Raw genomic sequence first — 26882 nt, forward strand, 5'->3', positions numbered from 1 at the left:
TGTCGTTGATGCAGCACTGGCTCTTGTCTCGCCACCCCATTCTTCTCATTCCACCATGCAAGCGATCAACCGTTTTCTGTACGGGCCAACGCCGGAGGAGAAGGTTCGCGCCTGGCAGGCGAAATTGCGAGCAGAATCAAGACAATTAGACAGGGAGATGAGGCAGGTCAATACAACCGAATGCTTCACTGCATTCTTATCCAATATATATCTGAATTACAGTTGGACATGGCTACAAGCAAAGCTCAACAATCTGTGAAACAGCTGGCGACGAAGGGGGACGTAAAGTCTGCTCGTATCCTTGCGAAGGAGGTCGTGCGTAGCAAGAAGCAGAAGGATAGGCTGTCTGTGAGCAAGGCAAGATTGGCATCTATAGGGAACCAACTGCAGCAGCAACTGGGTACGGACAAGGCGTCTTTCTCTCCCTATGGTTACTGACCATCATGTTAAGCGATGATGAAGGTTACAGGAACGCTTCAGAAATCCACTGAAATCATGAAGCTGTCCAATTCGCTTGTGAAGCTTCCTCAGATCAGTCAAACCATGCGGGAAATGAGCATGGAAATGACCAAAGTGCGTGGTTTGCCGTTCAATGTAGAGATTATTTCTCATGTTGCTTCAGGCCGGTATCATGGAGGAAATGCTTGAGGATACTCTCGACATGGACGAAGATGAAGAGTTGGAGGAAGAGGCGGACGCCGAGGTTGACAAGGTCCTCTTCGAACTTACCAATGGCAAGCTGGGCCAAGCCGGAACTATTACCAATGAACTGCCTGTACGTCTTCGTTGCATTCTTTCTGGTCCACGAAGATTCACAGTTTGGGCTTTACAGACGGCGGACGAGCAGCGGCTAGAAGAGGAGACGGAGAGGAATATCGAAAAGTATCGAGAGCAGCTCAACGGTATATTGAGCGGCTAGATGAAGACGTCCAAGTTTCGAGTACCACAAGCTTCGGCTTGAATTCTTCCGGAATTTCTTGGGAAATATTCCTTCTTTTCTTGCAGTGACTTATGGCAACCTTTCGGATTTTTGTATAGTATTAATGTATCGTCACTCAGTTACACGAGGTGAAAGGCATGACCCGAGGAGCTGTATAGACCTCACCCAAGTTAATATCTTATCGTGACTCTCTCTGGTTTTCGGGCGGCGGCAGATACACCGCCTGTGGTTCCGTGAGTGATAGATCAAAAGTTGACCTCAAACACCACGTGTGACGTCTAAATTCATCGCGAAAGAATCCGACGATAGCAAGTTTTCGTCACTCTTTTCTTTCTCTCATACCACGATCATGTTGGGCTCCCGTTCTCTTACAAGCGTTGTCGCGCAGAGCGCGTTCAAGAAGCCTTATGTTCGTATTTGGACAACCATGACGCCTGCACCGGTGCTGACCACCCTCTTTGCCCGCTTATTAGACCCTCCGAGGATATGCTTCAGCTTCACCCACCGCCGCCTTTGCAGGCCAAAAGGGCCCCAATGTGAGTTTTAACCTCCAAAACAGAGCGTTTCGACGATGTTAATGGAACTACAGGGAAAATACACAGTCACTTTGATTCCTGGAGACGGTACGGTCTCCGAATTCTCAAAATGAACTTGCGTTTGACGGAACGAACAGGCATTGGACCCGAGATTAGCCAGTCTGTTAAGGATATCTACAGTGCTGCCAACGTACGCCCTCTTTCCTTTCAAGAGTTGAGACAACATACTAAACGCTATCTAGGTTCCCATTCAATGGGAGGAAGTCAGCGTCACACCCATCTTGAAGGGTGGCAAGACGGTTATCCCCGATGCCGCCATTCAATCGGTGAAAAAGAACACTGTTGCTTTGAAGGGCAAGTCGCCTCACCTTTTCTCTGCCGTTTCGAATCGCCTGACCTCGTCCATTCGTATTAGGCCCGCTCGCAACACCAAGTATGTATCCCTCCCTCACTTCTCATGCAATTGCTGAGCTCCGAGTGTAGTCGGAAAGGGACATGTCTCTCTCAACTTGACCCTCCGCCGGACGTTCAACCTTTTTGCCAATGTCCGACCATGCGCGTCCATCAAGGGGTTCAAGACTGCCTATGATGATGTAAACACCGTTCTCATTCGAGAGAACACGGAGGGTGAATACTCCGGTATCGAACACGAGGTTTGGATTTTTTTCCGTGGTCTCCTTTCAGGCCACTGAAAAAGGGTTGCTGCAGGTTGTCGATGGTGTTGTCCAGTCAATCAAGTTGATCACATGGGACGCATCCGAGCGTGTGGCCCGATACGCTTTCCACTATGCCCAAGCCAGTGGCCGAAAGAGGGTCACTGCAGTGCACAAGGCCAACATCATGTACGTGGTTCCCGAAGAAATGAACGTCAGGGTCTAATAATAATCGAAAAGGAAAATGTCGGACGGCATGTTCTTGTCTGCCTGCCGCGAGGTCTCCAAGGAGTTCCCCGATGTCGTCTATGACGAAGACTTGCTGGATCGAGTCTGCCTCAAGGTAAGGCCCTGCAATTTAATTCTCTAGCAGGATTCTAATCAATTTGAAGGTTGTGACCAATCCCCAACCTTACTCGGACCGAGTCATGGTCATGCCCAACTTGTATGGAGACATTCTGTCGGACATGTGTGCAGGCTTGATTGGAGGCTTGGGTTTGACTCCTTCCGGCAATATCGGTCGTGTTAGTCTCCATACAGATACAATCAGAGAAACGCGATTAATCATGTTCCATAGGACGCATCTATCTTTGAAGCTGTACACGGTTCTGCCCCAGATATCGCTGGTAAGTATCACTTGCAAATCGTTCCGTTAATAACTCGTTGACAAGGATCCGTAGGCAAGGGTCTTGCTAACCCAACGGCGCTGCTCTTGTCTTCCCTCATGATGTTGCGGTAGGTGCCCTGCACGGGAAGCTGGACCCTGTTGTTGACACATGACTTCACAGACACATGAACCTGAACGAGTATGCGGACAAGATCGAGAAGGCCGCTCTTACTGTTCGTATTTTTCCCCTAATCTCTTTGGATGTTGGCTAATGTACCTCGTAGACTATTGCGGAAGGCAAGTCGATCACTGGAGACCTTGGAGGCAAGGCTTCGACTCGGGAATATACGGACGCCATCATTCAGAAGCTCCTGTAGGCGTAATAGAGTCTATAGATATCATTGTCGTTGTGCATGTTTCCCCCTAAATGCTTATAGATCGTTGGTGCAGGGATCTTGGCATCATAACACTTGGACCTCGTGTGATGGTACGGTTCCCGCAGTAAGGAGCGTGGGAAAGACACATTCTGAGGGATAACCCACGTATCGCAAGGGTTGTACCTGTTCATTTTCTACATCATCGTTAACACCCCCGTTCCTTCTCACCACTCGCCCTACAGGGCAAAGCCGTCCAGAACAACCCACAGAACGCCATCAGGTCAGCTAGCTCGTCGTTTCTGGCTTCTAAATCCCCTTATCCGTTCCCTCAGACACGATCTTGACACCTAAATCTTAACGCTTCCAAAAATTCTTAATCTTGTAATTTCAAAGTGAATTTATGACCGACATGACGGACGAACCAACGCCGCAAGCTCAGCCTCCAGCCAAGAAGGAGGAGAAGAAGGCAGCTAATCCTGGCAACAATCGTGGCCCCAAGCGTCATCCATCTACGTCTGGCAACTCGCGGGGTGGTGGTCCCGGACAAGGCGGTCAGCGTCCAGCTTCTAGAGGAAGCCAGAAGAAGGGAACCCCTCCTAACCAAGGTGGAGAATCAGGCTCCGAATCCGCCTCCCGCAAGGCCCCAGATAGGAAACAGGAACCGCGCAAGAACCAGCCGACTCGTGGTTCAGGCCATCGCAAGGGCTCTGCCTCCCAAGCTCGCAACGCGAATCAGCAACCCTCCAAACAATCAGCCTCCCCAGCCCCAATGCAGAACAAGGAATCCAGTGATGCCCTATCTTCCCTGCAGCGTGTCATCGCGGACCTTAAGACAACCTCGCCCGTCCAACCTCCTGCTACCGCTACCAACTCCTTTGGTAGCCATGCTCTCAATACTCAAGCCCCAACGTTCCAACCTGGCGCTGGATCCGGCTCTGATCCCAAACACCGCAAGGCGATGTCACTTGGTAACAACAATGGCAATTACAACTCCTACTCCCCCCACCTTGGCGTCATGGTCGAAGATAACGAAGATGGGACATTTGAAGAAGGCGAGATCCCCGAGCGCGCGGCCCCTCAACAACAGGGACACAACCCTCGTGCTCAGTCCCAGAGCTTTGTTGCTCCACGATTCGCTGCATTGGCAGCTCAGAACGAACAGGCTGACAATGTCGGTCCCACTGGCCGCCCGCAGTTGGCCCCCGGTTTCATGTTCGGTAGAAAGAGAAGCGCTAATCTTGGACCTGCGATCAGCGAGGAGGACGTTGGCTTCCAGTTCCCACAGCAAGGTCAAGCTCAGTTCCAAGCCGAGTTCAGCGATGGCCAGCGCAAGGGTGCCGAGGGTGGAGACATCACCGGTATTATGGCCGAGCAGGTACTTGTGTTTTGCATTCGTAGCAGTTCGTTCCTCACAACGTATCGTAGATCGCTATCCAAAATCAGATCGAGGCGCTGCAGCAACAGCAGCAAGCTTTGTACCAGCAGCAGCTGGCTTCTGGTCAGGTCGCTGGCTTCCCAGGAGCTGGCATCGGCGCTGGCAGAGGCCATCGACGCGTCCAAAGTACCGTTCCCACTACGGCTGCTTTGAACCCGGCGTTCGCGTTGCAAAACCCCATGGGTCAGTTTGGAAACCTTGGCCTTGGAATGGGATTGGATGGCCAACCTCAGGGCATCCCTCGTGGCCATGGACGTCGCCACAGCGTGAACGTCGTGAACAAAGGAGCCAACCAAGGTGCCGGCATCAACTTTGTCAATCCTTTCGGCGACCCAAGCACTTTCGAGGATGGATTCGCTCCTCCCGCCCATTTCGGGGGCCACTCCCGACAAGCCTCTCGTGCTGATTCTAGCTGGCGCATCAGTACGTAGTCTCTCTCTTTTCTCTGGGTCCAGTTTCCTGTCTAATATAACTACCTTTAGACGGTGGCGTTGGTGCTGTCAATCCGAACACTGGATTTGCTTCGGACCTCGCTCAGGCGCAGGCACAGCTCCAAAGCCTGCAACAGTTCCGCGCCGCTTCTGGAGGCCACCACCACAAGATGGCTTCGTTCAGCTTCCCGAATATGTTGCCAAACATGATGGCTGCCAATATGATGGGTTTGGGCCTCGGAGGAATCAATTTAATCCAACAGCAGCAACAATTCCAGTCGCAGCTCCAGCAGCAATCTAACCAACCTCAACGCAAATCCCTCTTTGCGCCTTACCTTCCTCAGGCCTCTCTTCCTCCTTTGCTTGCAGCTGGCAAGCTCGTCGTTGGTATTCTACGAGTTAACAAACGAAACCGCTCGGATGCCTATGTCTCGACCGAGGTCCTTGATGCGGACATTTACATTTGTGGTTCCAAGGACCGTAACCGTGCGCTGGAGGGCGACATCGTTGCAGTCGAGTTGTTGGATGTTGATGAAGTCTGGGGCACCAAGAAAGAGAAGGAGGAGAAGAAGCGTAAGAAGGAAGAGAACTCGGCCTACGACCTCAAGGCTGGGAGCCGCAAGGAGGATAAGAAAAAAGACGACGTCGAAGTTGAAGGCCAAGGTCTACTCTTGTTCGAAGATGAAGAGTAGGTTTTGTTTTCACGCTGTTACGTTTTGAATGCAACTGACTTCGTAATGCAGAGTTACTGACGAAGTCAAGCCCCAGTTCGCTGGTCACGTCGTTGCTGTTGTAGAGCGCATGCCAGGGCAACTTTTCTCTGGAACCTTAGGGTTGCTTCGACCCTCGTCAGCTGCCACCAAGGAGAAACAGGAAGCTGAGCGCCGTGAGCGTGAGGGTGACAAGGCTGAAGAACCCCGACGTGGACCTATCGAACGACCCAAGATTGTCTGGTTCAAGCCAACCGACAAGCGCGTTCCCCTCATCGCTATCCCCACTGAGCAAGCACCCCCTGACTTCGTCCAGAACTCTGAGGCTTACGCCGACAAATTGTTCGTTGCTTGCATTAAGCGCCATCCCATCAGCTCGCTTCATCCTTTCGGCACTCTCGTTGAAGAGCTGGGGCCCATTGGGGACATTGAAGTCGAAACCAGTGCACTCCTGAAAGATTGCAACTTCCCTACGGAAGAATTCAGCGAGAACGTCCTCAAATGCCTCCCTCCCATTCCATGGACGTACGTAACTCCTCACTTCCCAAATTGAGTGCCATTAACCAACCCCTTGGTAGTATCCCCGAACACGAGTTCAAGACTCGCAAAGACCTTCGTGAGGAACGCATCTTTACCATCGATCCCGAGACTGCGAAGGATTTGGATGATGCTCTGTCCGTCAAGGCGAACGAAGACGGCACCTATGACATCGGTGTTCACGTTGCCGATGTGTCGTTCTTCGTGAAGCCTAACACTGCACTCGACAGGGATGCGCGTAAGCGAGCCACCAGCGTGTACCTCGTCCAACGCGTCGTTCCAATGCTCCCTCCCGCATTGAGTGAGCAGCTGTGCAGTCTCATCCCAGGCGAAGATCGACTCGCCTTCTCGGTCATTTTCACTATCAACAAAGAGGCGAAGGTCTTGAAGAAGTGGTTCGGAAAGACCATTGTCAGGTAAGCACCATATATACCAACATCATACCCAGCATTCACGCCAATTGATGTAATCGTAGATCGACAGCGAAGCTGTCCTACCGAGATGCTCAAAATGTCATTGAAGGCAAGAACTTTGATGCTCCTGTCGGAGGCAACTACAACGCCTCTGACATCGAGGAGGACATCAAAGTTCTTGACAGTATCTCCAAGAAGCTGCGAGCTGAACGCTTCAACAACGGTGCCCTTACACTGGAATCCTTGAAGCTTAGGTTCACTTTAGGTGAAGATGGCCTCCCTACAGACTGCGGCGAACAGGAAAGGCTCGATGCCAACGCACTCATTGAAGAGGTATGGTCGATCTCTCGGGGTGGTGTTTCCCTTCTCAGCTTATACTCGTTTAATTAGTTCATGCTCCTTGCAAACATTGCTGTGGCACAACAAATTGCGGTTCACCTTCCTGAGCAAGCCCTACTGCGTCGACACGACTCTCCCATCGAGCGTCGCATGGTAAGTGGTTTTATAGCTTCCGAAGGGCATCGCCTAACTGCTCCTAGAACACCTTCCTTCGTCGAGCTGAGCGACTTGGATACAAGATGGATATCTCGTCTGCTGGTGCTCTGATGAAGTCTTTCAACGCGATTACTGATCCGACTGCCCGTAAACTCCTTGAGCTTGTTTCCTTCAAGGCGACCCATCGCGCGAAGTATTTCTGTGCTGGCATGCTTGACATCGCGAAGTATGGCCACTATGCACTCAACGTTCCCCTTTATACCCACTTCACTTCCCCTATCCGTCGATACGCGGATGTCCTGGTCCACCGACAATTGGAGGCAACCTTGCAGGGAGGAAGTAAGTGATGCAGTAATTCCGATTCGTTATACCACCGGCTGACGAGATCATTTTCAGACGATGTCAAGTTTACCATGGATCGCGACGCTGTTGCCAAGGTTGCTCAACAGTGTAACATGTATGTCTCCCCTGGACGTTGAGAAACCGCTTGCTGACACTCTGATCCAGTAAACGCGATTCCGCTATCCTCGCAGAGGAGCAATCTGCCCACCTCTTCCTCTGCGTCCTTATATCTGACCTGGCAACTCGTTACGGTCCAGTCATTCGACCGGCGAAGGTTATCAACGTGTTGGATGCGGCCTTCGACGTCCTGATTCCTGAATTTGGAATTGAAAAGCGCGTCCACATCGACCAGATGCCGATCGAAAACCACGTTTACGACGAACACACCCACACTCTCCAGATTTACTGGTCTGAGAAAGACGTCATCACCTGGTTGGCCGAGAACAGCGATGATGAACACCTCAAGAAAGTCAAACGCAATGCTGAGCAGCACGCCCTCAAGATGGAAGTTGCTTCTCGTTCAGTCCATGATGAAAGCGCCCTGTTCGACGAGGATGGAGATGACGACGAGATTGTACTAGGACGCGCTGACCCCAGCGAAGTCAAGGAGACCTCCACACAGCGTCTCATTTCTATGGCCAAGGAGAAGCCTCAGTTTGAAGGACTCCGGGCCCCGTCCTCCGGCCACAAGATTCAAGACATCCGCGAGCTCATGACTGTCCCTGTAAGCGTTGATCCCTTTGATTCTGCAACGCATGTCGCTAATAAAATCATTCAGGTCATTGTCACCGCCGACTTGACGAAGAGCCCTCCCGTCATCAAGGTCTATAGCGTCAACCCCTACTCTTTCGAGCAACAGAAGAAATAATTTCCCCCTTGTTCTCCGATGTTTGAATGTCTTTTTTCTCCTTCCACGACTGCAATGCCTTGTAATTTTAATATGAACTTACGTTTTCTACGCTTCTTCTATGTCGCTACTGACGTGTGGGGTCGCAAGCTCATCATACTGCATGTAACCTTGATTGTGTTTGGCCTTTTTCGTCTTCATCTATGGAATATGGATTGTGTAAAACTTTAACGCAGTACGAGATTATACGAGTAATGAAATTCAACGAGTGTTGTGCGGACTACATACAGGCAGATGCAAAGGAGTGAACAATGTTAAAGAATATAGAATTAAGGGTACCGGTAAAGTAAGGTTGCAAGTCTTGTGCTGTCATAAAAGGTCTTCCACATATACAAACGAACGAACAAATGGATGGACTCGAATAAACATAGACTGAATCGACAAAATATAGAAAGGTCATATCCAACCCGGAGGCGGATTTTTCGGCGGACGGGTTGCTGGCAGACTTCTGTTACGCATGTGGCCAGGCGCAAACCCATTCTCCCAAGAATGAGGAGTGGGTGGGCCTCGCGATGACGGTGCAGTCGATTGATCAGAAAGGGAATTCAGATCCCTTTCTGACTTGGAAACACCCAGACTGTGCAAGCTGACCCTGGTGTCAGGTTCGACGCGTTCCGGAAGGGTCTGCATCGTGCACAAGGAAGCCTGCATGGAATGCACGGAATTAATGGATTGACCGCTTGTACTGTTGCCACGCGCGTGCATCTTGGGTGCATGTCCTTTGCGGATCTCGTCGACACACAGTTTGTGCAGTGCGTCCAGCTTCAGATAGGCCGCTTCGTCTCGTAATTCGATGAGACTCTCTAGTCGCGCGCCTGTGGATTGTTGGTACATGATTGCTCGTGGTATACATTCAGGATGTTCTGGCGCTGGAGGAGAACGCAGATAGGTGAGAATGTGACCATAGCTGCAAGGGGTACGTCAGCCGAGTGGTTTGGAAGGAAAGAGCTTACTTACGGAGAACTAGGACGATCTAAGAAGAGGTGGATGTTATAGAATGGCTGTGGTAGTAGGCCCTGTGATGCAAGATGTTGTCGATAGACTGTCATGTGTTCGTGGTCGCTGTCGGATTCGGAGTAAACAGATGAAGTTGAGGATTTGGTGCGTTGGGGTGAAAGAAGTGAATCAATATATTTCGAAAGGTTGGATGGTCGGGACCTGAGCGTTTCTAATGATGTTTTATAAGTGACCGTACAGGTTTCGATTGTTACGATAACCTTCTCCGAATCGACTGGGTGACTTGGAACTTCAGACATGAGAATGGGTTTGAATGGCGGACAGCTGGGAGCAGGAACAGCAGATGGTAGCGGAGGTACCACGTCTTCGGAGCTAATGGTTGACCGAATCTTCAGCGAAGGTCGGAGAGATGGGGAGCGTGGAACGGGTGCAGGTGAAGGCCTGGCCGCAGCTCCGGTAGGGCGTTTCGGTGAAGACCTTTCACTCTCTGTGCTGGAACGAGAAAGTACATGTTCTTCGTCCGACTCCGGTACGGGAAGCGGCGGTAGTGGTGGACTATTTGGTGCTGAGTAGTCGACGAAGGCGGCACCGACGGGATAGATATGCCCTATGGTCTTTGAGATGGAAGCCTTCTTCTCTTTCCGGGGCTTCGAAGGCCTTGGGGTTTCGTTGTTCTTTCCGTCAAAGGTCAGTCGAATTCCTGTTTCCCTAAGGGCCTCGTCTGGCGTCCGCACGACAGTAGCGCCAGTTCCAAGGGCCCCGTTGCGCGGGTGTGCCAAAGTATCGATTCCCCGGACGAGCTTTGGTTCCGAAATTTTGACTGGCTTGGATGGTGTATATGGTGTGTTGTGTTGTGTGGTACTACGAGACAGCCAGTGCATGGTAGTAGAGATGGAGGGCCTCCTCGCGCCAGGCGTCGGAGTACTGTTGGAAGGGGGAGTGGCAGGAATTGTGTCTGAGGGTGGAATGTCGACGGGTGGCGAAGATATAGATGATGAGGTGTGCGAGTTGCGTGGCTGATGCGAGCGAGGCTTTGTGGAGGAGAGCATGATGAACGGAGGGAAATACAAAGAACGGTGAGCTAGCGACTTCCAGGTCAATAACCTGCAAGAACAATAGCCTCTTTCACGCCTTCCTTTTCGGGAACAATTAATGTTGTTTCGCGAGCGTCTAGGCCACGTGATGCCCACGCCTCAATCTCTTTTGTCATGGAACCCTCGGCTCGATTCCAGCAAACAATACCGTATCTCCTCTTGCCCGTATCCCCATCCCTTGCAGCTCTTCACTCTAAAAGAGAGCGTCGTCAATTGTCATCCACTGCGTCCCAAGACCCAAATTCGTGTCCAGCATGCGGTTATTATCTCCACATTGGCACGAGCACGTCTAGAGTTACCCGATCCAGAAAGTCAAGGAAGGATCGTGTCCTTCAGAGAACCTGTCTGGCTTGCCAGGATATCCAGATAACCCCGTTAGATGTATGGACTCCGCTCCGAAACTCTGAAGCTCAAGACGCACCAGAAGCCCGGGCCAAACCTCCGCCGCAGCACACGTTGGGCAGTCATCATCCCAACAACACATTGCCATCAACCAGCAATCGTCCACCTGCTACCACTCCAGAAAAACCTGCGAAGCAGCAGGCTAAACCTCAAGACAAACCCATCAGATCAAAGTCGCGTTCGAAGAACAGAACTGGCTTGCAGGCGATGCTTTCTCGCAATCGTGAAAGAGAAAAGGATCGATTGAAGGATACACGGGAGGACAGGGGAAGTTTATCGGCCTTCCTCAGCAATCTGTAACGCGTTGCACAGCGAAACGCGATGTGTCATTCACCCAAGGCGAGGCTCGCAAGTGACCATCATCGCTTCGGGGCCCACAAGTCGTACAGTTCCCTATCCGCCGGGTCGAAACACGTTATCAACGATGGGTCTGCACGAATGACGACCTGGCGTGTTGGGGTTGTGGTAGATGAGGCGAATATGTTCCGGTATGATCTAGAGGTGTCGAAGCGAGAGCTTGAGGAGGCAGTAAACGTAGACGTTGGGGAATCGTTGAGGGACGTGGGCTAGATATTATTTACACATTGCAATCGTTAGGAGTGTGAATAGCGATAAGGGTTTGAAATGACACACCTGCCCGCTGTCCTGTCTTGGGGAATCCATTCTGGTCAACGTTGTGAAGTGAGAGAGACTCAGGCTCAGACCTCGGAACAGTCTTTGAGTGTCCGCGTGACCTAATTGGATCACGGTCGTGAAGTCATTGGCCGCCGCTACTTACAGTAACTTTGTATTCAAACCTTGTTGAACAAGCTCGAAGCTTTGACCAAGACGATCATCTCTCCCATTCTCTGCCATGAATATCTTTCGAAGCAGTCCGTGACCTTCATAATCCTGCTCTCCACAACTGACTTATCGATTGTTCCACCAGTTATCGGAAAAGTTTGGCGTACGTTTTTTTCCCTTTCCTTCCAACGCGTTGGTTTCGACTGAAATACACTTCTAGATGACCCGAATGCAGCAGAAGTAGTCAAAATTGAGAACGGTTTGTCTGTCTCCTTTTCCCAGCTTCGCAGATATTCAGACAATCCCTCAGGCCAATTCTACTTGACTCGCGCTGGTATCTTGCGGAGCAACAGAGAATGCATGTTCGTAGCGATTACAACCAGGCAAACCTTACGCTGACTCGACAGCCAGTTACAATGAAGCAATGATCACTATCCGTCGCATTCCTTCAGTGGAGCACAACTTCGAGTTGGTTGTGACAAGGGTCTACGAAGATGAGGACCAGGAGTTGCTCGAAGACGAGGATGAGAGTAGGTCCCTGCTTTCCCTAGGCCAGTTGGGACTGACGTGCTAACACTTTCTGGCTCATGTAGCTGACGAAGAACGCGTTTATCTGATCAGTCAAGAACTCGAGTTTAGAGCCGGCGAAACCGATGGCGAGCCGACCTTCATATGGAGGGATCTCCACGGCGATGTTGATGAAGCGTTTGAGTTCGTCGCAACCGGTACGAACGCCCCTACCAGAGCGTTTTTCGAAACATGCATGTACCGCGCCATGTATGAGCGCAAGTACAGAAGAAGTGCCGATGCGACTTCAGATGCCGATCTCGAAGAGTTCATATACAAGTAAGTGACATTCCGCTGCCTTTTTGAGATCATCCCCTTGACTATCCCCAGGCCTCCTGCACCGAAATCTGCTTCAAGACCTCGCAAGAAGGTTCCAAAGGAAGAGCCTGTAGCAGCTCAACCCCTCGAAGCCGTCGAAGACGTTCCTCCTTCCCCTCCTCCCTCTCAACAGGATATCGTGGAGGCTCTGCCAGAAGTAGATCGTCTAGGGCCACCGAGGGAAGTTCCTAACCTGGAGCCGGTTATCACTAGCGAAGCTGAACTTTACCTCTGGGACTTTGAGGAGGCAGAGTTCAAGAACAATGGCATCGTGCTGGCCCGTCTATGCAGAAAGTATGACGACCCATTTTCCTACTGGATCGTAGCTGCGACCGACGAAGGAACCTTGTTGGCGCACACCTTAACCGCAGATACTAATCCTAAGTGGTCTCATCACATGCTATCTCTCACCTGGAATAACGTCAGTGATTCCGGGCGGCCAAACAGCTGGCTTTTCCGCTGGAAAGACGAAGATGACTACTCGAATTACATGACTACCTTCATTCGAGCTCAGTGGGAGAGCGCTCACAGAATGCCGTGGGATAAGATCAAGGTGAGTGCCTTTATGTCTGTGAAAGGGAGTGAAATACGAACGTGGAACAGGTTGAGGAGCAAAATTATGTTATGAGTGCCATTGATGAAGATGTGGAGATGAGGGACGTTCAAGACGAATCCGAGGAAGAGGAGGAGATCGCGGCCGCGTTGGATCCTGACGAGGGTCAGTCTGTATTATATCGCGAGGCTTACTGTCTATTGACTCGCCTCTTAATAGAGCCCAGTGAAGACGAGGAGGAAGAGGAACCACTGAGCGAAGATGAAGACAGTCCAGCACCAGCCAAGGGCGATCGCAACTCGCAGCTTACTGTGGGTTACAAGGGAGACAGGTCATTCGTTGTCCGCGGAAACAACATAGGCGTGTTCAGCCACAAGGGCAAGAACTCCGTCAAGTATTATGCCACTATCAGCAAACTTGCTACTCCCAAAGGCAAGGAATTCCGACCCGACCATGTAAGGTTATGGATTGACTCGCGTGGTTCTCGATGCTCACTTATTTTGTTTGTAGGTTATGCTTCATGACCAAGATTCGAAGATGGTGATGATGAACTCCGGCCATCCCAATACCCTTTTCAACCTCGACATCGAACGCGGAAAGATTGTCGAGGAGTGGAAAGTCCATGACGAAATCGGCGTCAACAGTATCGCACCCGAGAGCAAATTCGCACCCACTACTCGCGAACAAACACTTGTCGGGACATCGCACAATGCACTCTTCCGGATCGATCCTCGGATGTCCGGCAGTAAGCTCGTCGACAGCCAGTACAAGCAATACGCTAGCAAGAACAAGTTTAGCGGTGTCGTCACCACAGCGGCCGGCAAACTGGCTGTTGCGAGTGAGAAAGGTGATATTCGTCTGTTCGATACCATCGGCAAGAACGCGAAGACAGCCCTGCCACCTCTCGGAGATCCTATTCTGGGCATCGATGTGACCGCAAATGGTCGTTATATTGTGGCCACCACTAAGACCTACCTGCTGCTTATTGACACCTTGATCGGGGATGGAAGATATGCGGGCTCGCTAGGCTTCGACAAGAGCTTCCCTGCCACATCCAAGCCCAAACCTAAACGGCTACAGCTGAAGCCAGAGCACGTTGCGTATATGGGCAATAACATCACTTTTACCCCAGCGCGGTAAGTGGTGCCGCATGGTATGGCTTTTAAACTTTGTTAAGGAATCCTCCAGGTTTAATCAAGGCCAAGACCAAGAAGAGAACGCGATCGTCACGTCTACCGGGCAGTATGTAGTCGCCTGGGACTTTGCCAAAGTCAAGAAAGGATTCTACGACAAGTACGAGATCAAGAAGTACGAGGACCATGTGGTTCAAGACAATTTCAAGTTTGGTGATGATAAGGAAATTGTGAGTAACAGGCTGGTGTCTATGTGCCTGTCGCTCAATCCTTCTCGCTTTCTTAGATTGTTGCGTTGGATAACAATGTCCTCGCAATCAACAAGAAGAACCTGAAGAAGCCCACGAGACAATCGCTGGCTCCCAACTTTGGTTACAGTCGTTCCGCCATTGTCAATTCGCCGTATTGAAGAAGAACAACGATCGAACTCCATGCATAGGTAGCTAACAACAATCTTCTGGAGAGAACGAAATTACTGCGTAATTAGTAACTAGTGGTAAATGACTGTATGAATACTAGGTACACAAAGCCGGTGTGACAAAACTCCCAAATCTACTAATCCTGTGTACGGAAAGGCGTGAATATCAGCCTCATGACCCAAAACAACGTCCGAAAACCGAAAGCAAGGGTATGCCAAGTGATTCAATCATGGCGGTAGCGTTGAGGTAGACAGCAAAAATGCAATCCATCCAAATGATAACCAAGAAACCAAATGTCCCATAAAGTAAAAGTGTGCGCGGGGGCGACCACGCTTAGCGGCAACAAGCGCTGAGAGGCGCCCGAACAGGTAGGCAGCAACTCCGTCGACTGTACAGCCATAATTCGGAGAGAACAGGCTAGGTCGTTCAATCCATTTTCTGACGTGTCTGAAATCCAAATAGTCATTTGTCGATCTTGTCGCGTACAGTCCGATCAAGGACATTGCCCGACTGATGTTTTGAGACAGCGTCTCTGCGGTCGACGTATCTCCCAACACCGAGATGCCACGCTATTCGTGGACACAACAAGGTCAGACCCAGCAGGACTGTTGTCCACAGCATTGGACTCCATTCCCAAAAAGCCCATCTCTGTTCGCCGAGGGCCCAGAGTGTGACGTAAAGGTGCAGGATGTCGCCGATTAAGAGGGGGGTGAGGAGGCTGAATGCGATCTTCTCCTGCAGGGCCGGGTTGGATTTTAGGTGTCGGCGGCATGCAGTGAAGACGAAGGCGTTGATTATGCCTATGAGTGCGCAGACATGAGCGAGTTGGAGAGTTGTAACGAGAGTTGGACGCGGGAGGACGGTGAACGGTTCAATGTTTGGAGGCCAGGGCGCCTGTGCGTTATGAGTCTATCGAGTGAAGATGTTAACGCAGGGACGACGAGGGGGCGATTGAGGCAGCTTACGGTGGTTGGATCGCTAAGGAAGAGATGAAAGAAGTGGTCAGATACGGTGGGATGAGCTTAGTGGACATATGGCTAAGAATAGGCTCACGCTAGGACGCCCAAAAGGCCCATAGTGGTAAGGAAAGGTTCATAGGCTGCGAAACAAAAATAATAAAAGTCAGGGAGGGCGGAAGTTGGGGGATTGTGCATTGTAGGGCTGGTTAGACAGGTCAAACCAGGGGCAACGAACTAGAAAAGGACGTGAAGTAGGGTGAGAGTTTAATAAACCCCACCGGACTCATAGACTCCGACCCGTCCAAATGTTTGGGCCGCGACCTGCCCTCAAGTAACTTCTTTTTTCAGCCTCAAAACTTAAATTCTTGCTCTCTTCATCTTACATTCATCGGTACCTCTTAAACCAAGCTTACCCGGCTCGATGCCTCTACGCTGGAATAAGCATGGCGAGGACCAAGATCGACTCTTGCAGATTATAATGCATCCTCTCCAGCTTTCGCCATGGGAGCGTGCTTCGCGTCTCGCAAACATCCTCTTTTTTTCTCGACTGCACCTTGCTATCGTCCCATTATTCTTCTACCTTTAGTCAATAGCTTCCGGAACAATTGACACAAGTACACCATTTTCTGATTGCATTTCGGTGCCGTGGTTTACTAATTTGTGTGCACACCATTGATCTATAGCAACCCACGCCGCTGGTGCTGGGACCATCTGAAATGGTGAATGTGAATGACCACAACAGAGCCAGAAAGTACGACGATCTTGTCTATCGAGTCTTGGAACCTTCAATTGGATGACTAGCGGCGCCCGCCGAAAATAACTTTGGGATCTGATAAAGTCAAGCGTCACTCACTGCCTGACTTTCATTAATGTGCCGACGTCTTTACAGAACGCTCGTTTTTCTATAGAGTTGCTGCTCATAATGAGTGTACATGGATGCCGTTGTGACAGTCGTGTCTTCTTCTCTTCCCCTGCGGACCTTCAGATGCGATACAAGCGGTACATTCTCTTCACCGGACGCCCTTTTGGACGTTCTACAGTGATCTCATCCTGGTTATCAGTGCGTTATCTCCTCCGAGACCAAGTACATTTATCTCTCGGCGCGGTTGAGGTGATCATGGAATCAGGGTCCTGCTCGGATCGATGCAGTATTGGCGCCTGGTCCCTGGAACGCGAACCGTTCAAACAAGGCGCCCATGGAAAGTCTCTTCACACACATGTATCCTAGGTTTAATCTCGTCTTGACTACTTACCCTTGAAGCTTGAAGAGTGATCCAAGTATGCAAATCAGTGATGATCGGTGCACGCCTCGCGTTAGACACTGCAATAGAGAGTCCTTCCATTGCGATGACATTGGGTGTTCCAAAGAGATATTCTACGATCCAAAGAGATACTCTACGAATTCGGAGGCAGTGGGGCGTGCTGCCATGCCAGCAAATCACCTGCATCCGACCGATATAACCCACTGAAGCCAAACCCTTGCCGGACAGTGCTACACAGATATGCCACGAACTCGAGCGCGAGAAGCATTTGTCCCTCCCCTGTCTACGGACTCTGGATGGCCACGTCGTAAAGGATTAGCGGGAGAAGATGCTGCATTGACTCAGGATGCGGTGGAACCATCGGGTTGGAGTGGATCCGTGGATCCTGTTTCGTCACTTGGTGGTAAGGCAAGCAGTGAATGGGGCGGCTGGGAATCCAGAGAACACGATGTGGGTGAGAACCAGCAGCGGGAGGGGAGTCCAATGGACGTGGATGACTTCGCAGTCGTATCGAATGACGTGTTGGACCTGGAGAATCTGCACCCAACATGTCATCAAGAGTCAGAGGCACCCAGAGACAAAAATACACACTCGTGGCGCCCTGATGTGGACGACCCGTTGGACCTAGAGGAGCAACCAAGCCACGTAAAGTTTCGGTTGGAAGTGTTCCGGTACGCCTCCAAATATCTCTAATTCAGAGGCAAGCAACACTCAACCCGTCCAGCACCCTGGCCGATGCAGTCGCCGACGAGCTCACTCAGCAACCAAAGCGCCCAACGGCCTTACCGGAATCACAGGACATGGGTGCTACGAGGCCTCCAGCCACCCAGGTAAGGCACTGCATTAATATTCTACTTTCCCATCGCGGCAAGCCCACTTCCAAGTTTGGAATCTGTGGCTAACCGGACCAGAACTGAGGCCAGAGCACCCACTCACCCATCGTATTTCATTTTGTGTTCTCCTTTATAGAAAGAATCGACCGTCGACAAGTTATGTCAGTTCCCCGAGCTTTCCGTCAGGAAGCTAGGGGCATTTTACTGCCAAGACGATATCCGCTCGATGGAGCAACACTGCGAAGATCTTGGTCATTGGGTTCAGACGATTCGTTCGAACACACTAATTCCTCTACAAGGTCTCATACAGAGAATAAGGGCCTATGACGCAGACCAAGATCGAGAGTGGGAAAGATTTCTACGTAAAAGGGCAAGCGGCGGCGAGGATCCAGGTCCTTTTAAATTGAAGTGGCTGCCACTATTCAGGGAAGAGGACAGCAGGATTGGCTATTTCAACCGGAGGATTTCAAGATTGAATGTCGAGGAGAAGATAGCAAACCTGGAAGAAAGGTTGAGAAAATGCAACGACGCGATTGATAGCGTCTCTTCCTCCAAGGCTTCGAGAAAGAAGCTCGACCTCGCTCCTCTTGCCATTCCAGAACCTGGGACATTGGAAAATGGTCTTCGACGGGAAGTACGGGTGAGGACCCTTAGCTTTATGCAAATCTCAGTGATCCAGGTTAACCGGGAGACATCATAGAATGCAATCATGGATGACATTGAACACGAGATAACGAGACAAATGGTTATAGCATGTCGCCTGGGTCAAATGCTGGTCGATCAGGACGCTGTAGAGTCCCCACCACAGACAAAAACTCTCTCGATACAAAAGGACGTCATCGGAGCACTGGCACTTCAAGTCAGGGGCAGCCTCTTCACAGAAGCCATCCAGGAAGCCAAAAGCGCATTGGACATAGCACATCAAGAGATGCTGACGGAACTCGCAGACCATGTCGCAAACACACTCGATTCCATACAGAACTCGGTGTTACAAGCGTTCAACCAAAGACAAGCATCCGACTAGTCCACAATACATGACATGATTATTTTTCTTCCCAGCTACTCTACTACATACTTGGCCACAGTGGCACTGGAGGAAAAGAAAAGGGAGTATACGCAGGTCCTTAACGTAGAAGTAGAGATGGGTAAAAACGGTACTACAGACAGCTGACGTGGGATGGGGAGAAAAGATACGTAGATGAACAACATCATAGTCTGGTGCCGTTGGATAAAGGAAAGGGGGAGAGAGAGGGCGGAAGAGAAAAACAAAGCAAGCTGTAATAGGTGGAACGGGATGCGGGTAACAAGGGAATGTTGCGGTGGGATGGCCAGTGATAGGAGAGTCCAGGTCCAAAGGAGGGAACGTCTATAGTACTGTGTTTGTGTGGATAGACTATGTAGATCTTGGTCATGTGGGGGTATGGAAAGAAAGAGTCTCCGAGGACGGGATGGGGCCTGACTGGAAGGGAGTGGCAGCGGCGTACTAGGGGTAACGGTGATGAGAGGGGAATAAATAGAAGACCGGGATCGTGAAGCATGGGGAGGGAGGGGATTAAAGGAGTGACGCGACTTGTACTATTGCACAAGGTATTAACCATAGCCAAAGAAAAGTGGGAAATATAGAGTAACAGGCTGAGAAAGAAAGAAAAAAATACCAGAGAGAACATTGCGTCATAAAAGGCCGTCATCACAAGCAACCGGTCCAAAGAGAATATGCATGGAGAAAGCAACCACGAAGAGAATCTACACAAGGGGGACATGAAAACCACATATCCAAGAGAGGTCCGAGGTATTTGTCCACCTGGGGAGATCGTCCTTGGAGAGGATACTATGAAATCAACGTCGACCGCCAGTCATGCCCCATGGGACCAAACCCGCCCATTGTGCTTGACCTGTTGGAGCTGTGCGAGTATGGAGACACGGGCATGGCTGTAGGTATCGTGCCGCTGCGTGAAGGTAGTGCCGTCCACGGACTCGATCCAGGAGAATAGGCGTTCGTATGGAACGAGGAGATAGCAGGACGCCCTCGATTGACAGAGGGTGCCGAATGGGATTGTGCGGGCTTTGGTCGTAACTGTGATGTCGAAGACCTTTTGCTGTTCCGCGAGTCCCCACTGCCTTGTCGAACATGGTTCGAGGGGCGGAAATCAGAACGCTGAGGGGAGCTGGGAGTGGGGGAGGCAGGGTTGGCAGACTCTCGACGCAAAGACGTGCTGGAATGATTGCGGTGTGACTGTGCCAGCGAGTTGAGGGACCCAGATGATTGACGACGTTCGCTGGAGCTCGATGCCCCGCGGCGAGAGTCGGGCCCCGGAGAGGATTGTCGGTTTGAGTATTGCTTCATGAAAGGTGCTGTAGGGGGGAGAAGTGGCATGTCGTTGTTGGCAGCGGCGAACGCAGCCAGTTGTGGCATAACTGGCACGCTGCTTAGGCTCTGGCTGCTGCCCGACCATGTCGGGTATGGGTGAGACATTCCCCTCATTGAGCCGTTCATCGACGGTGTAAGGGAATTGCGCCGACTGCCAGGAGAGCGGGCCTCCTCCGAGGATACCGAATACGTGGAGGCGGGGCGGGATGAAGGACGGGAGCCTCCGGACGAGGAACCATGAACCCCGAACTCCGAAGGCTCTCTCCGCGGAGACGAATAGGACGATGGCATGGTTCGCGGGCTATTACGTTCTGGATTGGCAGAAGTGGCGAGCGGTGAAACCAGTAGACTGCTGGAGCTGCTAGAACTCAAGGCATAAGCACCTGCCCTTGCTTGTTCACTTCGTTGCCGCGAGGCAGCGATCTGGTCAGCATATAACCGCTGTTCACGTTCCTTGCGTTCCTTCTCCTTTGCAAGCCTCTTCTGCTCCCTTTCTCGTGCCTCCCGTGCCTCTGCCTCTCTCCTCTGCTGTTGCTCCAAAGCCTCCCGCATTCGTCGCTGGCGTTCTTGACGTAGGAATTTGGACCGTTCTTCTCGCTTCTTCTTCATCCGGAGCAGATGAAGCGGCACACCGTCGTCATCATCATCCTCAACGAAACGGACAACGCGTTTGACAGGCGTCACTCCCACAGTCAATTTCTTCGCAGCGGTTTCTTGCTGGGGTTGGTCGAGTTGTTTCGAAGTCCCAGTGGAGGGCATGACAGGGTCGGACAAGCTGTGTTCAATGCGGAGAGGCGAAGGGATAGTGGTGTGAGAGTGTCGGCGTGGGTTAAAGGATGCTGAAGGGAAAGGTAAGTAACGAAAGCGGAAGTCGTTTTGGTTAACCACGCACGGTTTGGTACCACTTGAAGCGAAGGTACGGAGGGAGTGTCCTTGATGGTCGAAATTGGCTCAGGAGGAGGCGAAGGTGGATCGGATATGGTCTCCTTGTCGGAAGGCAACTCAAAATCTGGATCAACCATCACGTCGAGAACCTCAGAATATTCCAAGGCAGCAACGGCATATGAACTCGAGACCGGTTTGCAAAGTATTTCACCTCCATCAGCCGCCAAGTAAATGACGAACCTGTCCTCGAAGCAAGGCCGGCAGATCCATTGCCTGAGACCAGGACAGGACGAAAGGATCGAGGCGGTTTTGTCAGGATAGCAATCATTGTATTCGCTGACTGAAGGTGTGACGAGTTCGACAGGGGTTGGCTTGGAGCCAAATGGAAGGATCGAGGCCTCTTCGAGGGGAGTTAGACCCTGTATGTGATCATCGATGCGCCTGAGAAGTCGCTTCTTCAGCATGACAGAATGCAATGACTGTCGTCGTCCGGTCAGGAGCCGACTTCGGTTGCATGACCGGGGGTAGATGGGACCGGTGGCAGGCTGGATGAAGGGACCTCCATGGGTCGATGTGACCAGGCTGTTCTTGATGGAGATGCGCAGATTGTGCTTGGCTGCCAAAGGGGACGGAGAGGGTATAGGATAGGTGGCTGAAGCTGCTGAGCGGTGTCGGGACGAAGGGTCGAAATCGGAAACGGAGGAAATGTGCATTTCGTCGTCCGTGACGTCCGTGAGACTTGACGACTGGAATGTCGGGTGTAGCAGTGATGGTGGGACTGGGAGGGAGAGCGGGTCCCAATCAGGCAGCTTGTGGTCGTCGACGGTGTCCTTGTCCTTGCGATCACGATGTTTCAACGAGGCCGACCGCCTTCCTCCTATCCAGGCTTTCCACGAGCGCTTAGTCTGGGAGCGAGCGAGAGGGGCGGGAGGACTGTGGTCGTCGTCTGGAGTCTGGATGCTGAGACTTGCGGAGCCACTGGACGAGCCTGAAGAGTGGGAGGATGGGTCTGAGCTTGCCGAACTGAGGTGTGGCGTTGAGAACGAGGACGAAGTTGGGCTGTGGACCGGGTGAGACAGCGAGGACTGGAGTGGGACGGGCGTTGGCGGCGACGAGGAAGGGAGAAAAGGGAGGGCGAGGGACTTGAGGGAGCCCTTTGAGGCGGAAGGGTTTTCATGTTTGTCGCGCTTGAGACCAAACGCCTGGACGAAACGTCGCATTCTGGGAAAGAAGAAAAGGAAGGATCAAGCCGACATGAGTAGCTGGATGCGCGGTCAGCAATAGTCAGACATCTAAACCAATTCAACTCGCACCCGAGATCTCGACGGCGTAACGCCCAAACCTGGCCCACTTTGCGCGAAACCAATTGGTTGCAACGAGAAATATATCTATTTATTCAAAATCAAGTTCAGAACCAGTCCGCCGTTGGCAATCCCATAGCTCACGTGATAAATCAGATGCCACCAGTCGTTTCTATTAGTATTAGTATAACTATTTTGATCGAAAACATCATCCTTTGTTCTCCCTTCCCTCCTCGTTCTCAGACACCTCCCCCTCCCCCCTTGGCTTCCTCTGCATTTTCTCGTGCCATCGAAACACTCGTTTCTCGTACGTTTCAATCACCCGTTCCAAGTATTCCTCTCGTGTTCCAACCCAGCCGGCCGCTCGGCTCAGCACAAACGCGTAATCCTCCGGTACAGTGCCCAGCACATCCCGCGCGTTCCAGATCTTGTATTTCTCGCCCGGACGCAGCCTATCGCCCCCACCGTTTTCTTCCTGTAATCGTATTGCCGCGAGTGTCGCGCTAGTTTTTTCTTTCCTTTCTTCGTCAGCCGCTGGTGCATGTACAGACACCTGATCGGGGGTCAAGGGAAAATAACTGTCGAGGACATCTAAGCACCATTGTATCGGTCTATCAATGACATATTCAGTCGCAAAAGTTACAAAAATAACTTGCCGTGCCTTGCATGCCTTCCCAAAAGCGCTCTTTCGCAAAAGGAGAGATAATCGTCCACCATTGCCTCGCTCATGTGCTCGATTGTCCTGTCACAAAACTCCGAAGTAAGCCATCCAATAATACCATCCCAGACCATGAATGAAATCCGCACATTGAAGATTCTGCACTAAACACCGATTCTAGCACCTTGGCGTCTTCCTCGACCATGTTTCGAAGTAGCCCAAAGAACGCATCACGGCTGGGAAGTGCACAAGCTGGATCAGCTGCATCTCGAGGTAATCTGGGGGAAGTATTTTAGGCCAGGTCTCCGAAACTTTTCTATCAGCACGGCACTATACCTTTCCGTTCCGTCCAAACCGTAGACCATCTTCAATGCAATAACGCAGCTAGCCATCATACTGACTTCTGGTGGCGCATTGTCGTACTGATGGCTACCAGGATCGTACGCCTTGTTTTTCGCCAGACCAGAGGTCAAACTTGGCCTCAAGGTTAATGGAAATGACAGGATGCTTGAAATCCGCTTGGAAAGAGCATACAATGTTGCTACGCATCATAACGACACGGCAGTTCACGATCGGAAGTTAAAAGGAGTCAGCAGGCGGTGAACCAAGAGACGAACTCACGGGTCCCTCCCAACGCCCGAACAACCCTCCAAAGCAGAGGTGCCGCATTGATTTCAGGAATATTGATGGAGTAGGTCCTATGCAACTTCTCGGCCAAACGCGACGCCAGGCTATGCAATAAAAGGGTGCTCGGAGCATGCTAGACGACGACTGCTTTAGCTAGCGGATTCCCTTAAACCTTTGACATTTGGAAGAGAAGTGGGATCTTTCGCCAAGGAAAGGACTGGCGATGAAGTACGCCACAAGGAAAGTTTGAATACATACATGTGGGGATAGCGCTTGTTGGCGATGCTTCGTCAGGTGTTGCACCATAGACTGGGGCAAGAAACGAACTGGATCTAGGTATGGCAGTTCATACGATTCAATGATCCTGAAGATGAAGATCTGTGTATTAGCCTTTGAACCCCTGAACCAATGTGTACTAACCTCGAGAGGTCTCGATAAGCCAGCGGAACCCTCAAGGTCCAGCAAGCTAGTACCAAGACGGCGATCGTGTTCGCGGGGCTCCCATACAGGTTCTGCAATCGCATTGACCTCGATTTGCCTCGCTTTCCTCGCTTGTCTTTCTCCACCGTACCGTCTTGATTCTGTTCTTCTTCCTGCTCTTCATCTGAACTCGAAAGGTCAGAGTTCTCTCGCATCAGGCGCTCGATTTCGTCATGGTTCAGATCATCGCTTGATTCTGAACTTGACTCTGACCCTGAATCTACACCCGATTCATTCCCATTCTGCCAGTTTGCTTTCGGGGGTGCCTCGTTGAAAGGGTCTTCGTCTTCGCCACGGTTGTTTCCCTTGTCCCGATTGGGCGTTGACTTTGACGTGGTATGCTTGGCCGGCGGTTCACCTTGCTTCGACTCCGAAGCTTCATTTGGATCCTTACCAGCCAGTTCCCCACTGCTTTCTTGTTGGGCAAAATGGTAGGGTTCAGGGGGGACGGGATCAGGCATCATTTGTAGGTATAACGCCCAGAGATCTCTGCATATGTGCTGATCACCGCAAAAGGGAAGGATGAGTTCAACAGGCAAAGGGTCATTTAATTGCGGTATTCACCTCGAATTCGGCGGGCAGTGCCCAAAGCTTCGTCAAAGCTTCCACTTGTTTACGAAGAAGGAATTGAAGGCAAAGGAAATAGTGATATCGCCCCCTTGCCCCGTGGTACACTTGGTCCGAATCAGCTCCAAGTGTTTTCGCGTCGCACTTTCACGGACTAGCTTACATTTAGGGTCAGCTTTACTCTTGGATTCCTTTTTCTTCCTCCCGGTTTTCAGGGTCCGCTTTTTCATTGCATGCGGGCCGACCTCTTGCACTTCGTTATTTTCATTTCGATAATTCTATGAAGATCGAGCCACGTTCAGTAAAACATTCAGGATTTCGAAACAACGGTTGCAACGAGGTGTACCTGGAGGACATGACCCTCGCTGCAGGCAATCAAACCACTCGAGGGCTCCTTGTGCCATTGACGCGAGCCACATGTTGGACATCGTTTACGCGGAGCCATGATATCGTCTCGCAGCCGTCCTCGTCGTCAGCAGTCGTGTCGCGAAAAGACATGGGAGCTGGGCTTGGGTGAGTGAAGCGCTGAATTGTCTTGGCTTTGCACCGCCAAGTCCGTCGCGTAGGCTTCCCACGGGTAATCAACGGCAATGACGGATGTGCCAGCGAGCTCGGCGCTTTCACTTCTTCTCGAAACCAACAAAACAGGCCGTCCTCGCAGCCATTGCATCGCGCCCAGGGAGAGGGCATATCTCCTGAAATGAAGCTGTTTGCCATCGCCTTTGCCTTGCTGGCCGTGCTGGCCACGTCCGTTTTTGCGTAGGTGGAATCAAATTATTACCCTCGGAATGACGCCGTTTACAATCGTTTATTAGATGGGATAATGTGAGTTGAATCAGTAGGGCATGAACTGCATAATACTGAAGTATCGAAAATCGACAGCTCGACCATGAAATATTCGACATGGTATCCGAATTAGAGGCCGCTGAAGGCAAGGGGACCACGTTCTACTCCTGGTTGGAGGTCCCCAATACTGCAACCACCTCCGAGATTGCCAAGGCATATAGGAAGAAAAGTATAGTCTTGCAGTAGGTATCATCTGAATTAGTTCTTCCTCCACTAACCATTTTGATAGCCCTGACAAGAACCCCGGGGTCAAGGGCGTCCATGAGCGGTTTGCGCGCTTAGGGAAAATATCGACGATTCTCCGCGACAAGGAGAAGCGCGAGCGGTATGTTGCGTTAGAAAGTCTTCAAACACAATTACCATGATTCATTTCTGTACAGATATGATTTCTTCTACAAGAATGGCGTCCCGAAGTGGAGGGGAACGGGATACTACTATTCTCGATTTAGACCGGGTCTCGGGGTGCGTACAATCTCTGCATCTCTAACGCTTATACATTCTCTAACCTGACCTCGCAGACTGTGTTAATTTTCTTGGTTATCTTGACATCCTCTCTACAATATCTCGTCCAAAACCTCAACTACAAGCGCGATTTAGCTCGAATTGAAACCATCACGAGCAAAGCTAAGGCCGTTGCATGGGGTCCCAAGTTGGTGCCACTTACTGGCCAGCGGAAGGTGGAGAAAATTGCTCTCGAAAGCTTTTGGTCGGGGATTAACTTCGGATAATAGGTTCGCGTCAATCTTGGAGACGCCCACGATGAAGACGGGAACGTTTACGATTCCAGGTGGATCGATATGGTGGTTGACGGAAATGATGTTTACATGGTACGAATGCGAACTAGCACTGTTTATGTCCACGGCTCACTGAGGACCAGCTTGACGACAATGGCGACCAAATCCTCATCAATGCCGACACAGCGACTGCACCTGGGATTACGCGCACCTGGTTCATTTCTTTGGTCAAAGCTCTCATTTTCAAAGTCATTGGCAAGAGCTCCGATTCTGACTCGGCCACAGAGCAAGAATTGGCGGCTGATGAAGACAACGACGATGTATCTTCTGCGACTGGTTCTGACGCTCCCGGGAGCAACAGCGGCACTTCAACGCCCAACGGCTCGCTAAAGGGAGGCCATCTCGCCGCGACAAAAGCTGGGGGGAAGCGAAGAAAGGCAGTCAAAAAGCGGTAATGGTGGACGATTTGGATAGTACGAGGAGCCCTGTTCGTCTTGACCGTTTCCGCGTCCCTGTGCTTGTTATCTATGGAATGTTTTTGTTGCCACATGCAAATTTGTCATTCTTTCTGTTTGTCCTCGTCTGTTGGTAAGTATGCCAATTGCAGCGCTCAGCAAAAGAATGTTACCTTTTGGGTGCTCGAATTTCCTTCCCCGTCTGATCTGATTCGGAATGCCTTTGCCAAGTCTATATCGGCATGACCGTGTTTGATGGTTCGTTCCAAGTTTTTGCCTTTTCCCAAGGTTACTTATT

At 51.1% G+C, this 26882-nt stretch overlaps 11 protein-coding genes across 11 annotated transcripts; 6 read left to right on the top strand and 5 right to left on the bottom strand.

Moving 5' to 3' along the window:
* Positions 1-55: 55 nt before the first annotated feature.
* On the top strand, positions 56-919 carry CC1G_00349 (vacuolar sorting protein Vps24; the record flags this gene model as incomplete). Its single annotated transcript, XM_001837161.1, has 5 exons — positions 56-166; positions 223-400; positions 452-573; positions 623-775; positions 833-919. 5 exons carry the CDS (start codon positions 56-58, stop codon positions 917-919), a joined length of 651 nt encoding a protein of 216 aa, XP_001837213.1.
* Positions 920-1289: 370 nt separating this feature from the next.
* On the top strand, positions 1290-3200 carry CC1G_00350 (isocitrate dehydrogenase; the record flags this gene model as incomplete). Its single annotated transcript, XM_001837162.2, has 13 exons — positions 1290-1349; positions 1414-1476; positions 1530-1563; positions 1614-1666; positions 1719-1909; positions 1955-2129; positions 2185-2318; positions 2370-2472; positions 2522-2653; positions 2707-2755; positions 2810-2864; positions 2918-2969; positions 3021-3200. The coding sequence occupies 13 exons, from the start codon at positions 1290-1292 to the stop codon at positions 3111-3113; spliced, it is 1194 nt and encodes a 397-aa protein (XP_001837214.1). The 3' UTR covers positions 3114-3200.
* A 322-nt stretch (positions 3201-3522) lies between these two features.
* On the top strand, positions 3523-8604 carry CC1G_00351 (SSD1 protein; the record flags this gene model as incomplete). The annotated part of the gene is made up of 11 exons (XM_001837163.2): positions 3523-4488; positions 4539-4971; positions 5031-5667; positions 5723-6214; positions 6268-6642; positions 6702-6972; positions 7030-7131; positions 7179-7473; positions 7531-7591; positions 7642-8200; positions 8255-8604. The coding sequence occupies 11 exons, from the start codon at positions 3523-3525 to the stop codon at positions 8342-8344; spliced, it is 4281 nt and encodes a 1426-aa protein (XP_001837215.1). The 3' UTR covers positions 8345-8604.
* A 175-nt stretch (positions 8605-8779) lies between these two features.
* CC1G_00352 (hypothetical protein) lies at positions 8780-10389 on the bottom strand (the record flags this gene model as incomplete). The annotated part of the gene is made up of 2 exons (XM_001837164.2): positions 8780-9290; positions 9341-10389. The coding sequence occupies 2 exons, from the start codon at positions 10387-10389 to the stop codon at positions 8780-8782; spliced, it is 1560 nt and encodes a 519-aa protein (XP_001837216.2).
* A 512-nt stretch (positions 10390-10901) lies between these two features.
* CC1G_00353 (hypothetical protein) lies at positions 10902-11499 on the bottom strand (the record flags this gene model as incomplete). The annotated part of the gene is made up of 4 exons (XM_001837165.2): positions 10902-10945; positions 10997-11130; positions 11215-11402; positions 11470-11499. The coding sequence occupies 4 exons, from the start codon at positions 11497-11499 to the stop codon at positions 10902-10904; spliced, it is 396 nt and encodes a 131-aa protein (XP_001837217.2).
* A 158-nt stretch (positions 11500-11657) lies between these two features.
* Positions 11658-14599, top strand: CC1G_00354 (VID27 cytoplasmic protein; the record flags this gene model as incomplete). Its single annotated transcript, XM_001837166.2, has 12 exons — positions 11658-11708; positions 11765-11782; positions 11840-11878; positions 11930-11981; positions 12031-12149; positions 12213-12465; positions 12517-13057; positions 13108-13222; positions 13277-13512; positions 13568-14193; positions 14246-14420; positions 14477-14599. The coding sequence occupies exons 1-12, from the start codon at positions 11690-11692 to the stop codon at positions 14597-14599; spliced, it is 2316 nt and encodes a 771-aa protein (XP_001837218.1). The 5' UTR covers positions 11658-11689.
* A 154-nt stretch (positions 14600-14753) lies between these two features.
* Positions 14754-15685, bottom strand: CC1G_00355 (hypothetical protein; the record flags this gene model as incomplete). The annotated part of the gene is made up of 3 exons (XM_001837167.2): positions 14754-15518; positions 15575-15587; positions 15663-15685. The coding sequence occupies 3 exons, from the start codon at positions 15683-15685 to the stop codon at positions 15072-15074; spliced, it is 483 nt and encodes a 160-aa protein (XP_001837219.2). The 3' UTR covers positions 14754-15071.
* Positions 15686-17070: 1385 nt separating this feature from the next.
* On the top strand, positions 17071-18687 carry CC1G_00356 (hypothetical protein; the record flags this gene model as incomplete). The annotated part of the gene is made up of 4 exons (XM_001837168.1): positions 17071-17501; positions 17555-17660; positions 17800-18303; positions 18364-18687. The coding sequence occupies 4 exons, from the start codon at positions 17071-17073 to the stop codon at positions 18685-18687; spliced, it is 1365 nt and encodes a 454-aa protein (XP_001837220.1).
* An 804-nt stretch (positions 18688-19491) lies between these two features.
* Positions 19492-22136, bottom strand: CC1G_00357 (hypothetical protein; the record flags this gene model as incomplete). Its single annotated transcript, XM_001837169.2, has 2 exons — positions 19492-20870; positions 20924-22136. 2 exons carry the CDS (start codon positions 22134-22136, stop codon positions 19492-19494), a joined length of 2592 nt encoding a protein of 863 aa, XP_001837221.2.
* A 289-nt stretch (positions 22137-22425) lies between these two features.
* Positions 22426-24443, bottom strand: CC1G_00358 (hypothetical protein; the record flags this gene model as incomplete). Its single annotated transcript, XM_001837170.1, has 6 exons — positions 22426-22828; positions 23025-23153; positions 23212-23416; positions 23497-23635; positions 23761-23866; positions 23923-24443. 6 exons carry the CDS (start codon positions 24441-24443, stop codon positions 22426-22428), a joined length of 1503 nt encoding a protein of 500 aa, XP_001837222.1.
* A 762-nt stretch (positions 24444-25205) lies between these two features.
* Positions 25206-26682, top strand: CC1G_00359 (hypothetical protein). The gene is made up of 8 exons (XM_001837171.2): positions 25206-25308; positions 25365-25374; positions 25432-25577; positions 25625-25720; positions 25776-25857; positions 25914-26072; positions 26127-26222; positions 26273-26682. The coding sequence occupies exons 1-8, from the start codon at positions 25250-25252 to the stop codon at positions 26582-26584; spliced, it is 960 nt and encodes a 319-aa protein (XP_001837223.1). The 5' UTR covers positions 25206-25249; the 3' UTR covers positions 26585-26682.
* Positions 26683-26882: the final 200 nt, after the last annotated feature.

The sequence above is a fragment of the Coprinopsis cinerea genome (genome assembly GCF_000182895.1).
Source record: "Coprinopsis cinerea okayama7#130 chromosome 5 map unlocalized cont3.5, whole genome shotgun sequence".
NCBI classification, from domain to species: domain Eukaryota; kingdom Fungi; phylum Basidiomycota; class Agaricomycetes; order Agaricales; family Psathyrellaceae; genus Coprinopsis; species Coprinopsis cinerea.

What these genes read in the sequence shown, in the direction of transcription:
- CC1G_00359 (XM_001837171.2), top strand. Translation starts at nt 25,250, where the DNA reads ATGAAGCTGTTTGCCATCGCCTTTGCCTTGCTGGCCGTGCTGGCCACG. An exon ending in AAGAAAAGTATAGTCTTGCA is followed by an intron (nt 25,578 to 25,624) that starts GTAGGTATCATC and finishes CCATTTTGATAG; the next exon opens with CCCTGACAAGAACCCCGGGG. An exon ending in CACTTACTGGCCAGCGGAAG is followed by an intron (nt 26,073 to 26,126) that starts GTGGAGAAAATT and finishes TTCGGATAATAG; the next exon opens with GTTCGCGTCAATCTTGGAGA.